The 13,211-nt window shown below is 39.1% G+C and overlaps 1 protein-coding gene across 1 annotated transcript; it reads right to left on the bottom strand.

The window, feature by feature from the left end:
- Positions 1-10,035: 10,035 nt before the first annotated feature.
- Positions 10,036-11,037, bottom strand: LOC122041209. Its single transcript, XM_042600822.1, has 2 exons — positions 10,501-11,037; positions 10,036-10,380 (listed from the first exon to the last, which is right to left on the bottom strand). The coding sequence occupies exons 1-2, from the start codon at positions 11,035-11,037 to the stop codon at positions 10,036-10,038; spliced, it is 882 nt and encodes a 293-aa protein (XP_042456756.1).
- Between the last annotated feature and the right edge of the window lie 2,174 nt (positions 11,038-13,211).

Here is a 13,211-nt window from a genome sequence, read left to right as displayed (position 1 = left end):
TAGATATGAATATAGGCGAGGTTCGATAACGTCACAAAAGGTTGATGTCTTTCTCATTACAGGTCATCCTTAAGGTATACATAGAATAATTGTTATTCAATTTCGTTTTATTTTATGATCTTGTCTGTGCGATTATATCTTGCATGCGTATGATGTGTATGATATAATAAAATAGTTTACTTATCGTTAAGTCTTCCGCTGTGCAGTTTACGAAAAGTATTTTTAGCACACAACGAATCAGGCATATCCCAACAGATATATGAGCCAAGGGCAAAGTGCTATATAAGGAGTCCCTTCTCCATGTGCAGATAATCTCTCCAACATTTTTTTTATTATTCATCACTACTTCTTTTATAGTTACTCAAATTTAACCTCAAACTAATTTAAGCGTTAGAGTGGCTGTGTCAGGATCTCTCCCTAGCCCGTCTATTGACATTTTCCTCTTTTATGCCTTTAGTGATATGGCAGATTAGCCCTCGGCTTTGGATTTCTTTTGCTTCAAGGTCCCCCTGTGGTAAGCATGTAAGCCACCTCACTAGCGTGCGCGCATATAATATTGAGTACATTTTAACCTCTCATGCATGCATTTTGATCGTCTTCTCTTCGCCCCCAGGGCATAGCTGAGTTGGTTATCACATAGTAGGTTTGTAGAATTGAGCAAGAGTCAAATCCCGGCAAAGATCAGATTACCCTCCCATGTGATGGCTAGCTTTGATTTCTTGATTTACTCCCTCCCAATGATGTGAGGCAGTCGTGTGGGGGGTGGAGGGGGGAGCTGTCAGAGTGACGGATTTCATCTTTTACAGAATCGATCATCTTTTCTTCTTCACATTTAGTATCCATTCACATACACACACACGAATTTGATATTCTTAGCAACATTCGTGTGTGATGTATGTGGGCACCTCTTTGTTTCGGGGGTGCCTCCATGCCTCTCTGCATGGGATGTGCCTCCAATGAATGGAGGTGCCTCCTATACAGAGAGGCGCTCACGTGCGTCGCGCATGGATGTTACCTAGGATAAAATTACTCTACACACATACAAGAATGATACCCTACACAACTTATCCTACAAAACGGTGGGTGACAACATATGTAGATGATCTGATCCGGTCGAAACTCATTTTTTTTTTGTTTCTATCTCTCATTTGCATGCAACACTTTTCTTTCTCCTGCATGCAAACTAGCACCACCTTAGTGCTAGTTTCTACAAACTAACACCAATGCTGATTTGAAACCAGTCCACATTGGTGTTAGCCTTTAAAGACCAATACTAATGTGGTGTTGGCTGGACCAACGTGATGTTGGTTGGTGTTGGTTTGAAACTAGCACCACGTTGGTGTTGGTTGGTACTAGTTTCAAACTAACATTGGTGCTAGTCTTTAAAGACCATCACCAATAGTGGTGTTGGTTTGCATGTAGGAGAGAGAAAATCATTGCATGTAGATGAGAGAGAGAAATAAAAAAAAAATTTGGCTGCGTCAAATCATCCACGTATGCTATCATCCGTCGTTGTGTAGGGTAAGTTGTACTTAAATATATATATAGAGAAATTTTACAAGAAAACATACAAACTAGGGATTTGAAAGCATAACTAGTTACTGACTTACATTAGGAAATTACAAGGACATTAACTTAGCTACTATGCAAGAAAAATATAAAAACATTACATGAGATACTTACCGAAACGACTCATCTAAACCTGACTCAAGGTGCATCTAATACATTAGAGGCCCCTTCATTATTTATTTTTTATTTTTTTGGTGGTGAGGCATCTGGATTTCATTCAGGAACCTCAATTCAATATAATATATATATATATTTCTATTTTTTTTTAGCTCTAGGGTTAAGCAATTAGATTTTATCGTTAGGATTTAAAGATTAGATTATATTATTCAAGCTAAAAAAATTAAAATTAAAATTAAAATTTAAAAAAAATTTAAGTACTCATGGGGTATATATTTAAGGTGCCTAATAATATTTTTATTTTTTTTAACTATGAGATTAAATCAATTAGATTTTATCTCTAAGGTTTAGAAGTCAGTTATAGTGTTTAAATTAAAAAAATATAAAACTAAAAAAACTTAAGTACTCACGGCATCTATATATATATATATATATATATATATATATATATATATATATATATATATATATATATATATATATATATATTTTAATCTTTTCTAAATCTTAAATCTTTTATACTTTTCTAAATCTTAAATCTTTTATATATATATATATATATATATAGATTATAAAATTTAAAAAAATTAAGGCATTTGAATTTGATCAGACGCTTCAACGTTAAAAAAAGTTTCCTAAGATACATCCAATGCATTGGAGACTCCTGAGATACACATAAATCCGTAGGAAATGATCCACAGTGTATTAATTTTATATATGTATATATATTTATACATCCTTACCCTATATACTCTGACCGTCCCTTACATGTCTAGGCATCCGAATATGTAAGGGATACCTAGGAGTGTGTAGGATAATGATGTATAAATTAAAAATATTCTACCTCTCTATATATAATTTTATTAGTGTAATTTTTTCGATATATACTCTTGAACGATCCTCAGATATCTAGACTCTCGGAGCCCCTTCTGGATGTATTGATTCTTAAAAGTAAATTAAATATCTGGAAAAGTAAATCGAAATATCTGGAAGGGACTCTGTGCCCAGATGTATAAGGATCATCAAGGAATACGTATCGAATGGTTGTCCAGGCTAATTAACCTAGACAAGTTTTGTTCCTCATGTGTGGTGATAGCGCGTCCTTACAGAGACCGTCAACGGCGGAGAGAACAGGTGGCGAGGAGCGAGTCCGTGCATGTGCTGGAGCGACAATGGCGAGATCAGAATAAGAATTTCTAGTTTGTTCCGAGTTGGAATATAATAATGGAATTTGAGCCCATTAAAAAAACCTAGAGCAGGCCTAGTAACAGATCAGGCCCATTTAGCATGATTTAAAAGTAAATATTGTATATATCAAAGGTGTAAGGAAGAATATTCGACCCTCAAAACATGGTGAAAAATCAGGAGAAACTGAGGCATCTTAATTAGTTCATTGGTGACACTACTCATCTCCGAGGTCTTCAAGGACTTTGATGATAGGTTTTTTTTTATTTTATTTTTTTTTTTTATTTTTTTTTTTATTTATAATCTTGATACTTAAGTCTGAAACACACGAGTGGTTATTGATATAGTATATTGTAAGTGAATCCAAAGATATACATCAGTTAAACTTAAATTTTATATCCTACTCAATTATATCTATAAAATTCAAATCATCAGCATACATTCAAACCTACTTCTTCCACCGTCCGAGCAAGCATGTAGGAAGATATACCAAATGAAAACCCATCGATAATAAAGGGTCATACAAGATCCAAAATGCAAAAAAGATACAAGTCTGAAAACATAGACGATAACATAATAAGAAAACCAAAGAAAAGGCCCAAAACAGAAATCCTCACAATCTGGAGGGGGGAATAGCGACTAGAAATCCTCCCGACAGCCTCAACTTGAAAATGGTAATATTAACGGGGTGAGTCAACTCTTCAGCGGATAACTACTAACATGCATAGTAAGAAATAACAACTAATAATAAATATGCGTACAGTCTCCTGGATATATACATACATGTGAAAAATGCAAACTGTAAGGAGCAGGAGTATCTGTACTAATCAGGATCTGATATAAGGAAAACAAGGTCGTTAGACCGAGAGTATCATAAATCCTGTATGCATGTTAAACATATGCATCCACCAAATATGCAGTATATAAAGTGCAGCAAACACAAGCAATAAATGCAGTCAGTGCATATGATGCAACATGTCATGGTCACCCCTGACGCCAGTTAGCCGTCTCACACACGATGGTGAGACCGAGTGGGTAGGACTGTGACAACCGTGCACTCTGCCATCACTGCTCCTGAGTGATCGAGTGGACGGAATGTCGTCGGAGTACACCTATCCTCCTTACCTCAAATCATAAGTGGAGGAGCTCAATGCTCTCATCTCCCTGAGACAATCCAGAAGAGGGGTCCCTATCTTGCTACCACGCTGCGTCACACTACCTATGAGTGGACCAGCGGAGCCCTTGACAGAGCAACCTGCTGCAACACACCCTGCTTGATAAAAACTACTAACCCATAAGTGGTTGTGTGTGCATATCCATGTAACTGGCGATGTGCTCAACAATAATGGAGCCAATAATCGCACAACATGCAATTATGCGAGATAATGCATGACACTAAGCATGGAAATGCCCTGATCCTATCCATATCTACAAAATGTGTACCAAAAGATATATGGATCAAATAGAATATCCTAGGTACGCAAGTCAGGTATAGTAGAATAAATCTAGGTCTTGAATATAATGAGGCATGGTATGTCATTGCCTTAAGGACATAAATAATCAAAGGTACATGAATGCAAAAGCAGGTAATAAATACAGCATGCTCAGGTAATAGATAATGACATACCAATGCAGAAATGAACATAAATATTACTATTCGTTAAATATTACTATGCATATTAAACGACAATATCTTAGAAGATAAGTCAAAGTACCCGCCTCCAATATATCACGTGCCAAAGGTAATCTCACGTAAGGCAGCTTGTTGCAAAATCAGAGTCCTGTAACAACACCTTTAATTTAGCTACTACCATAAATATCAAATATCTAAATCAAATTTCTTATTTACCTGGAACCCTAATTCCTTCATTGATCTCGGTTAACTTAATAAATCAGATACAATCCCAAAGCCTAGATTGAATCAAACATTTTAACCTCAATCATACTGAAACCACATAGACATTATCCCTAATCTTTCTAGCTTAATTCGGATTAGTAATTCCAGCTACGTCACCAACCCAACTAGTATTAAATTTATTCATGAACCAAACCTTAGCTTACCCGAATCTTGAGTATCATTCTATCAATTCGCTGCCAGGGATCTTGCTGCTGGAAATTATGGCCAGAGTTGTGAGTCACCCTCAAATGGTGATGCTCGGATCCACAGCAGAGAGGTTAATCTCCAACACGAATACCCCCAATTAGCAGTAAGAATAACCAAACCCTCACATCGAGCTAGGGTTAGCCGATTGCCTCTTCTTCGGTGATGGCAACAATAAATCTGATATCTGGTGGTGTCACTAGGTAAAGAGACACCAACACACAGTCAGCTCCTGCCAGAATCTGATCCTCTTCAGTAAAGGCAGAGGGTAAAGGAAGGGGAAATCAGCGATGCTAGGTCAAAGTGGGTGGCTACTGAGGAAGTGAACCAGAGCAGAGGGACGGCGACGGCATAAGGACCCCGAGTAGTGGCCATGGCAGGGCAGCAGTGGGTTGACGGTGGCAGATCATGGATGTCATAGCGCTGGTCTCGACCTGCTCTGGCGAAGGTCAGTGCGGCAAGTCCTCTACCGGCATCGGGTACAGAAGCTAGGGCTCGACGTTGATTTCGGGACTAGGGCACAACGTCGGAGCAGGGGAGATCAACCCTAGCGACGACGATCGGGATCCACAGCAAGAAGGTCTCATGGCAGCCTACGCCTCACGGTCGGTGGTCGGTGGCGATGAAGAGGCAGAGAAGGAAGAGGGGAAATCGGGGTAGAGGCTCTAGGGCAGAGACGAGAAGAGGAGGAAGAGAAGTGTTGGCTTCTCTTGGTCACTGTTTTACGCGCGAGGGGAGGTGAACCGAGGCGAGGCAACGCCGTCAGTGGAGAAGACGTGGAGACAATGAGGAATCGGGAGGAGAGGAGTCGGGGAAGGAAGAAAGGAAACAGCTTGAGAACGAAGGATAAAGAAGATAGAAATAGAAAAAGAAAAGAAGAAATAAAATGAAAATCAAACATTTCCTCATTTAAATGGGGTAGCCTACACAGGCTTTCCCGTGGCCCAGTAATTGATCCTTGTAACCTACATCATACAGTCTCCGAAAAATTCCTAGAATTTTTTTAAAAATTCTAGAATTTTGATCAACTGTGTCCAAAGCTTATATGTATTCTTGTACTTTTCTAGTCTGCATAAAACATTGTTAGGTAAAATATCACAAAATAATTTTACTTACATTTTTGTTCAGTTCCGAGTCTTGAGAAGGTTTTCTCAATATTAGCACATTATCAAAATCTAGGCTTCCTAAGAAACATTCAATTGATCGCTTCTAGTAGTTGAAATCTTCTTGATCGTATGGTAGTGGTTCGTGGGGGTTCCGTCCTTCTTGAAGAGACATTGGTCTTGCACACAAGGAAACAGAGAAAAAGTCCCAAGACTTGGTCTTGGATTAGCAGTGTTGGAGAAAAAATATAGTATTTCACTATTTTCGAAAATAAAATACAATATTAAAATATTAATAAAAAATATTATTTCAAAATTTTGAAAATGTAATATTTTGTCAATACTAAACAATGGTGAAAAGATGACGATGTATTTTTCAAAAACAGTTTTGGAGGGAATAAAAAATGAAAGGCGTAATGTTTTATTTTAAAGATCAACAATATCTAATTTTTCTTTTAAAAAAACACCCCCTTTGCCTGATTGGTGGTTGCACCAAATCAGAGTGGTACCTGCTCTGATACCACTTGTTGGATCGTAGAGTTTCGCTAGATGGGGGGGGGGGTGAATAGCGATTTAAAAAAAAATCAAGAGTACGCAGCGGAAAAGACGAAATCAAAACAATGCTAACACAAGAACCTTTTACTTGGTTCGAAGCCTTTGGCGACTCTTACCCCAAGGCCCGCACACAAGGGTGCTTTCAATGGGCAATTCACTAGCAATTCGGAAGTTATTACAAACTAAGTACTGGAATGCTAATGAAAAAATAAAACAATACCGGCAAAGGAAGAAACTAAAAGAGCAGCGCGTTGTCGGAGCTTCGCAGCGTCGCAGGAGCACAGGGGAGCGGATTCTGAGTTGTTATGCTGACTCCAGCCTTGACCCTCCTTATATAAGAGGTTCGGGGCGACCGCAACCCTTCGGGGCACCCTGAAGTGAAGTAGCCGAGCCAACTAGCGAACTCCACATGACACAGTGACGTTGGGGATAAAACTTTGCCTCCGGGCGCCCGAGTACCTCCCGGGCGCACGGACCTCCGGGCGCCCGGGTACCTTTCGGGCACCCGGACCTTGATTTCCAGCAGCTTCCTTCCTGCAAGAAAACGTTAGTCCGAGACACTTATATCTCCTAAAAAATAGATTATTAGCACAGTTCATAGTTTAACAGAAAGAGTATTAATTAGATTCTGTCTCTCCGAGACCGGAATCTAGTCAAGATCTCGACTTAGAGTTCCGAAATGGTTCTAAGTTGGATGGCGCCTAAGTTTCCTTCCTGGGAATGCGTCCTCACAGTCACTCCCCTCCAGTGACTTACCTTTACTTACCCGCCAGACGTCAGGTCAGCCCTTCAACCCGTCTGGACTTCATGCTAGCTATTCGGTCAACCCGTCGACCTAGCTGGACTTCGTGCTAAACGTCCGGTCAGCCCGTCGACCCGTTTAAACTTCATGTCAGCTATTCGGTCGGCCCGTCGACCTAGCTGGGCTTCGTGCCAGACATCAGGTCAGCCCATAGACCTGTCTAGACTTCTCCTGCACACTCGGTCAGAGTGTTAGATAACAACGAAACTAACTTAACATATTTTGTCATTCATCAAAACCTGGGTTAGACCGTTAGTGCTAACCAGACCGACAGCTCCTCCTCTACTTGAGCCACTTCTTCCTTTTCTTCGAATTTTCTTTCTTCTTGTGTAGGCATGAGTTCTTTCCCTAGAACTTTCTTCAATTTGCTCCAAAATTCATGGACATTCTTGTATTCACCTACATCACTTAACACGTTAGAAGGCAAAATATCTACCAAAATTGATATTACCTTATCGTTTACCTTTGACCGTGTGGTTTGCTCCTCCGTCCAATGTCGTGGTCGGAGCTTCTTTCCTTTCTTGCCCTTCGGGACTTTGAATGGTTCCTCAACAACCATCATCATGTCCCAATCCGTCTCGAAAAAGTTTTTCATTTTCACCAACCAAAAGGTGATGTCCCATAATCTTCCTCATTTGAACTTTGACGGTTCTATCAAGCCGGTCATCTTTGCTTCCTTGGCGGTTAATCCAATGGAGAACGACCTCGCTCTGATACCACTTATAGGGGATCGGATGGCCGGCTAGAAGGGGGGTTGAATGGACGGAGCCCCCAAATCGATAGCTTCCGCTAACACATTCGTTTAACATGGTTTGGAGATAAAGCTCCTACTCCACGACTGTCCGTAAGGTGGATGATCCCTATCTGTCGATGGATTAGCCCTGGCAAACTCAGACTATCTCAAGTCGCTCCTTGTGGGTGGAGAAACCTCACCACAACACTCACAAGCACCTAAGAACTAGTAGACTACTAATTAGGGTTTACCACCACTAATTTCGCCAACTATAACCAAGCTCCCAAGACTTGGCTATATAGGCCGTGGGTTGAAAACCCTACCTACCAGTCGACTGCTAAAATCATCAGTTGACTGCTCTCTGTGGAAATTCGACCGTTACATCCCAACGGCTCGATACCAGTCAACTGCTCCACAATGGTCGAGCAAACAGAAGCATTCTGTCGACTGATGAAATTAGCAGTCGACTGATGAAACTAGCAGTCGACTGGTACCCGAGTACAATCTCTCAGCACTCGGACCCTCACCCTTACGACTCATTTGACGCTTCCTTCGCAGCCTCGACCTTTTGCCTTCAAGCCTATTTCCTTTGGCTCTCGTCCCTCGGATGCATTCAAGCCCGCGGCTTGTCCCCAATGTCATCCTTCGCGTATGTCTCAAAGTCGCTTCCCTCGACCCTTGTCCTTACTGCCTTGTCCATAGTCCCTCGGATGCTCCATCCTTCACCGGACCGGAAGCCATCAACCTGAGTCACATGTGTATCCTGCAAATCTACACATTCACATACACATCAAATACAAGGGTGAACCTAACTTAAACTCTTTATCCAAACACCAAAATACATGGTCGCACGGACCATTGGGATTGCTCCAACACCTCCTTCTACAACAACTGAGTCAATAGAAGAGCAATCTTGCTAAATCTCTTATAAATCTCCTGTAAAAACCTATATGACCAAGGAAAGCTCGAACATCCTGCATGCATGCAGGGTAAGATAAAGAAGATATAATACTTATTTTAGTAGTATCTACCTCAATACCTTTCCTAGAGACTATATGATCTAAAAAATATCATGTTCAACCATGAAGTGACATTTCTCAAAATTTAAAACCAAATCAGTCTTAATGCATCGACTCAAAACTCAAGATAAATTTTCTAGACATGCATCAAAAGATGAACTGTAAACCGAAAAATCATCCATGAAAACCTCCATGCAATGCTCTAAAAAATGCTTACCATTCACTACTAAAAGGTCCCTGGAGCATTACAAAGTTCGAATGACGTACATCTGTAAGCGAATGTACCAAAGGGGCAATTGAAGGTAGTCTACTCTTGATCCTCTGGATTGATGCAAATCTAAGAATATCTTGGATATTCATCTAGGAAGCAATAATGTGACTTCCTTACCAATCTCTTTATCATCTAGTCAATAAAAGGCAAAGGGTAATGGTCCTTTTTGCTCGCATGATTCAGCTTCCTATAGTCCACACAAACTCTTCATGAATTTTAAACTTTGGTGGGCACCAACTCATTATGTTCATTTATTGCCACTGTAAGCCCTGATTTCTTAGGAACCACATGAATCAGACTCACCCATTTGCTGTAAGAAATAGGGTAAATGATGCCTTCTTGTAAAAAGTCTAGTCACCTCTTTCCTTACTACATCAAGAATCAATGGGTTGAGTCTTCTTTGTGGTTATTTCACTGGTTTTACATTCTCCTCCAAATAAATCCTATGCATGAAAATAGAAGGATTGATTCCAAGAATATCAAAAACTGTCCACCCAATATCTTTCCTATGTTGCCTCAAAATTTCTAATAAACTCTGTTCTTGATCTGACTCTAAATTCTGAGCTATAATAATTGGTAGCTACTGATCCTCTCTCAAAAATGTATACTTAAGTTGCTCAGGTAAAGGCTTCAACTCAAGTGGTTGTGACTGAATAACTAACGGTAGTGATTCTTGGGGTATTGCCTCCACTGTGTAATCCCCTACACTTACACAGTATCCTTTAAATGACTTAGGTGATACTCCAATCAATAGATATGATTCTTGGGATATTGCTTCCACTGTACAATCAACTACACTTACACATTCTCCCTTAAATGAAAACAATTCACAAATAGGTTTCAACTCAATTGCTCCAAAATCACCATTAACATGAGCAGAATCCTCAGAAACATATCTGAACTCATCACTATTAGAAATATCAAACTGGGACACAAACTCAGAAAATAAGTCCATGCTAATCAACTCATCTGATATATAAATGCTAAGAATAGAGTGGTCCTTTGACGGGTGTTTCATAGCATCAAATAAACTGAACTAAATCACTGTATCTGCGATCTCCATTGAAAGTGTCCCTGTGTGTACATCAATCTTTGTTCTTGTAGTTTTCAGGAATGGTCTACCAAGAATGACTGGAGACTTATTTGCAAGTAAATCGCCTTGCATATCCAGGATGTAAAAATCTATAGGAAAAATAAGTTCTCTCACATTCACCAAAACATCTTCAATCACTCTAGCTGGATGAGCTTGGCTTCGGTTAGCAAACTGAATAACAACTCCTGCCGACTGTAGGGGACCTATGCCAAGTATCTGAAAGACTGACTCCGTCATTACATTGATCGATGCTCCTAGATCTAGCATAGCATCTTCGAAAACACAACTTGCAATCATGCACGACACAGTAAAAACTCCAGGATCTTCATATTTTTGAGGAACTGGTTGAATAAGCGCTACAACATTCTTCCCCGTGCTAATTAACTCGCTCCCCTTTAATTTATTTTTATGCACGCATAGATCCTTAAGAAACTTTGTATATTTTAGAATTTGCTTAATCATGGTCAACAAAGGAACATTTACCTCCATCTTGCTAAATAAATTTACAAGATCTTGAAATTCTCTAGCTTTCTCTTCCTCCATATCTTCCTCTACTAAACTTTTCGTTGAGGAAAAGGCAATGGTATGGTAGTCTCGACTTCTTGTTGATTTCCATTTCTCTCCAAATCTTGAATCTAGATGGGAGATGAATTTGAAGAAGTTGGCTAAAATGGAACAAAAGTATTCTGAGTAAAATCTGGAGTGGAAGTGTGTGCTTGCTGAAAATTCTGTTGAGTTGGGTTTGAAGCTGAAAGAGGTGCTGCTGGAATTGCTTTTGGAATTGAATTTGTAGGGTTATTTTGAACTGAATTTTGAGTTGGAATTGCTTGATCAATGTGAGCTTGACTTGTGCAGGAATCTGACATGTTCTTAGCAAAATCCAGTGGAAGTGCAGAACTTATTGAGGCCGGAAATGTAGCTGAATTGAAATTTGTTTGAGTTGGAATTCTCTTCACTGGTTTATTTGTAGTTCTTCCACTTTGAATAGTCAATGCACTAACATTTTCTTTAGGATTCAGAGTTGTTTGTGAAGGTAGTTGTCTTGATCCTTAAGCTTGCATCTGATTTATATTGGTTGCTAACTGCCCAATTTGCTTTTCAATATTTTGCAATGCTGAATAATCCTTTGTTGATTGTTGCTGTTGCAAAATAATTTGTTGTTGTTGCAAAAGTTGTTGCATTAACTCCTCCATCTTTTGTTGCTAGTGATGTGCATTTGATACATATTAGCTGTGATAGCTGCCTTGATTCATATAGGTTCTCGGTTGAGCTGAAAATGAATTGTTTGGTTGCTGGAAATTCTGTGATGGATGCTGATAATTTTGTATTTGCTGATTTTACAGCTAAAAATTTTGGAGTTGTTGATTTGCATATTGAGGAGGTTGAAATTGAGAATATGGAACTAAAACTTGCTGAAATTATTGAGACGACTGAAATTGATAAAATTATTGCTAAAAATTCTAAGTAGAAAGCTGAAATGGTTGAGAAGGCTATTGAAATTGTTGCCGAGATTGTTGATAAGGTTGCTGAAAATTCTGGTGAGTTAGTTATTGAAAATTTTGATTTCCATACCTCAAGTTCGGATGATCCATCCAACCCAGATTATATGTAGATGACATAGAATCATATTTATGTTGGTATTGAGATCTCGAAATAGCTTCCAATGACTCATCTTGATGAAGATTAGGGCACAAATCCGAAGTGTGGTCTTTGCTAGAACAAATGCCACAAACCCCATCACTTGAACTGGAAATGTTGAAACTTGACCAACATCATTCAATGCCATTTGCTTTACCAATGATGTCAATTTCAACAATGAACTCTTGATTTCTTTTTGCTCATTAGATACTAATTGAACTTCACCAACTCTTCTAGCCACAATTGCTCTACTTGAAAATTATTGTGAATTTTCTACCTGTTGGTTGATACTCGAAATATCGAACCGGTTCCCCTGTACAAAAATTTTGTACGAGTTTTGAACCATTCCTAACAACCTATTGTGTTCTTTAGAAATTAAATTAGGAATCGCAAGCAGAACTTAACATTATTGATTCCAAATTTAACTTATCTGTTCTTAGAGGTTTAGACTTGGATCGCAAATGATACTTAACATTATTAATCCAAATCCACCCATGCTACAAATTTAATTAAATATTAATTTCAGAGATTGCCTTCCAGGTTAAACATGGCGAGGCACTAGGCCTTCTTAGGTATGGGAGCATCCACCACTTTCTAGACAAAGCCTTTCAACGAAATTTAATATTTAATTTCCTTATAGTTACCCTAGGTTTAACCAAAAGGAACAATCGAATCACAAGATCGAAAAAAAGAACACAAACTCGAATCACAAATTTGAAACCTAGAATCATATGCCTCTTGTGTTTGGTATTTCAAAATCTATACAAAGAAAACTAGTATGATGCGGAATAGAATTACTAGTTATACCTTTCTTTGTAAGCAACACCTTCTTGATCTTCTATCGTATTCCTCTTCTTATCTCAGACGTTGTGTGGGCGACGATCTACCAAGATGAGAACCACCCAAGCTTCCTTCTTCTCCAAGCAAGTTTCGGCCACCACAAGAACTCAAAAGAAGATGAGGTTCGGCCACCACCAAGCTCCAAGGGATGCTAAGAAACAAGACCTCCTATCTCTCATTCTTCT

The sequence above is a fragment of the Zingiber officinale genome, chromosome 1B (genome assembly GCF_018446385.1).
Source record: "Zingiber officinale cultivar Zhangliang chromosome 1B, Zo_v1.1, whole genome shotgun sequence".
NCBI lineage: Eukaryota > Viridiplantae > Streptophyta > Magnoliopsida > Zingiberales > Zingiberaceae > Zingiber > Zingiber officinale.
The sequence above is the reverse complement of the archived record's forward strand: the minus strand, read 5'-3'. Positions and strand labels throughout refer to the sequence as shown.

What these genes read in the sequence shown, in the direction of transcription:
- LOC122041209 (XM_042600822.1), bottom strand. Translation starts at nt 11,037, where the DNA reads ATGGAGGTAAATGTTCCTTTGTTGACCATGATTAAGCAAATTCTAAAA. An exon ending in CAATGGAGATCGCAGATACA is followed by an intron (nt 10,381 to 10,500) that starts GTGATTTAGTTC and finishes TTTGTGTCCCAG; the next exon opens with TTTGATATTTCTAATAGTGA.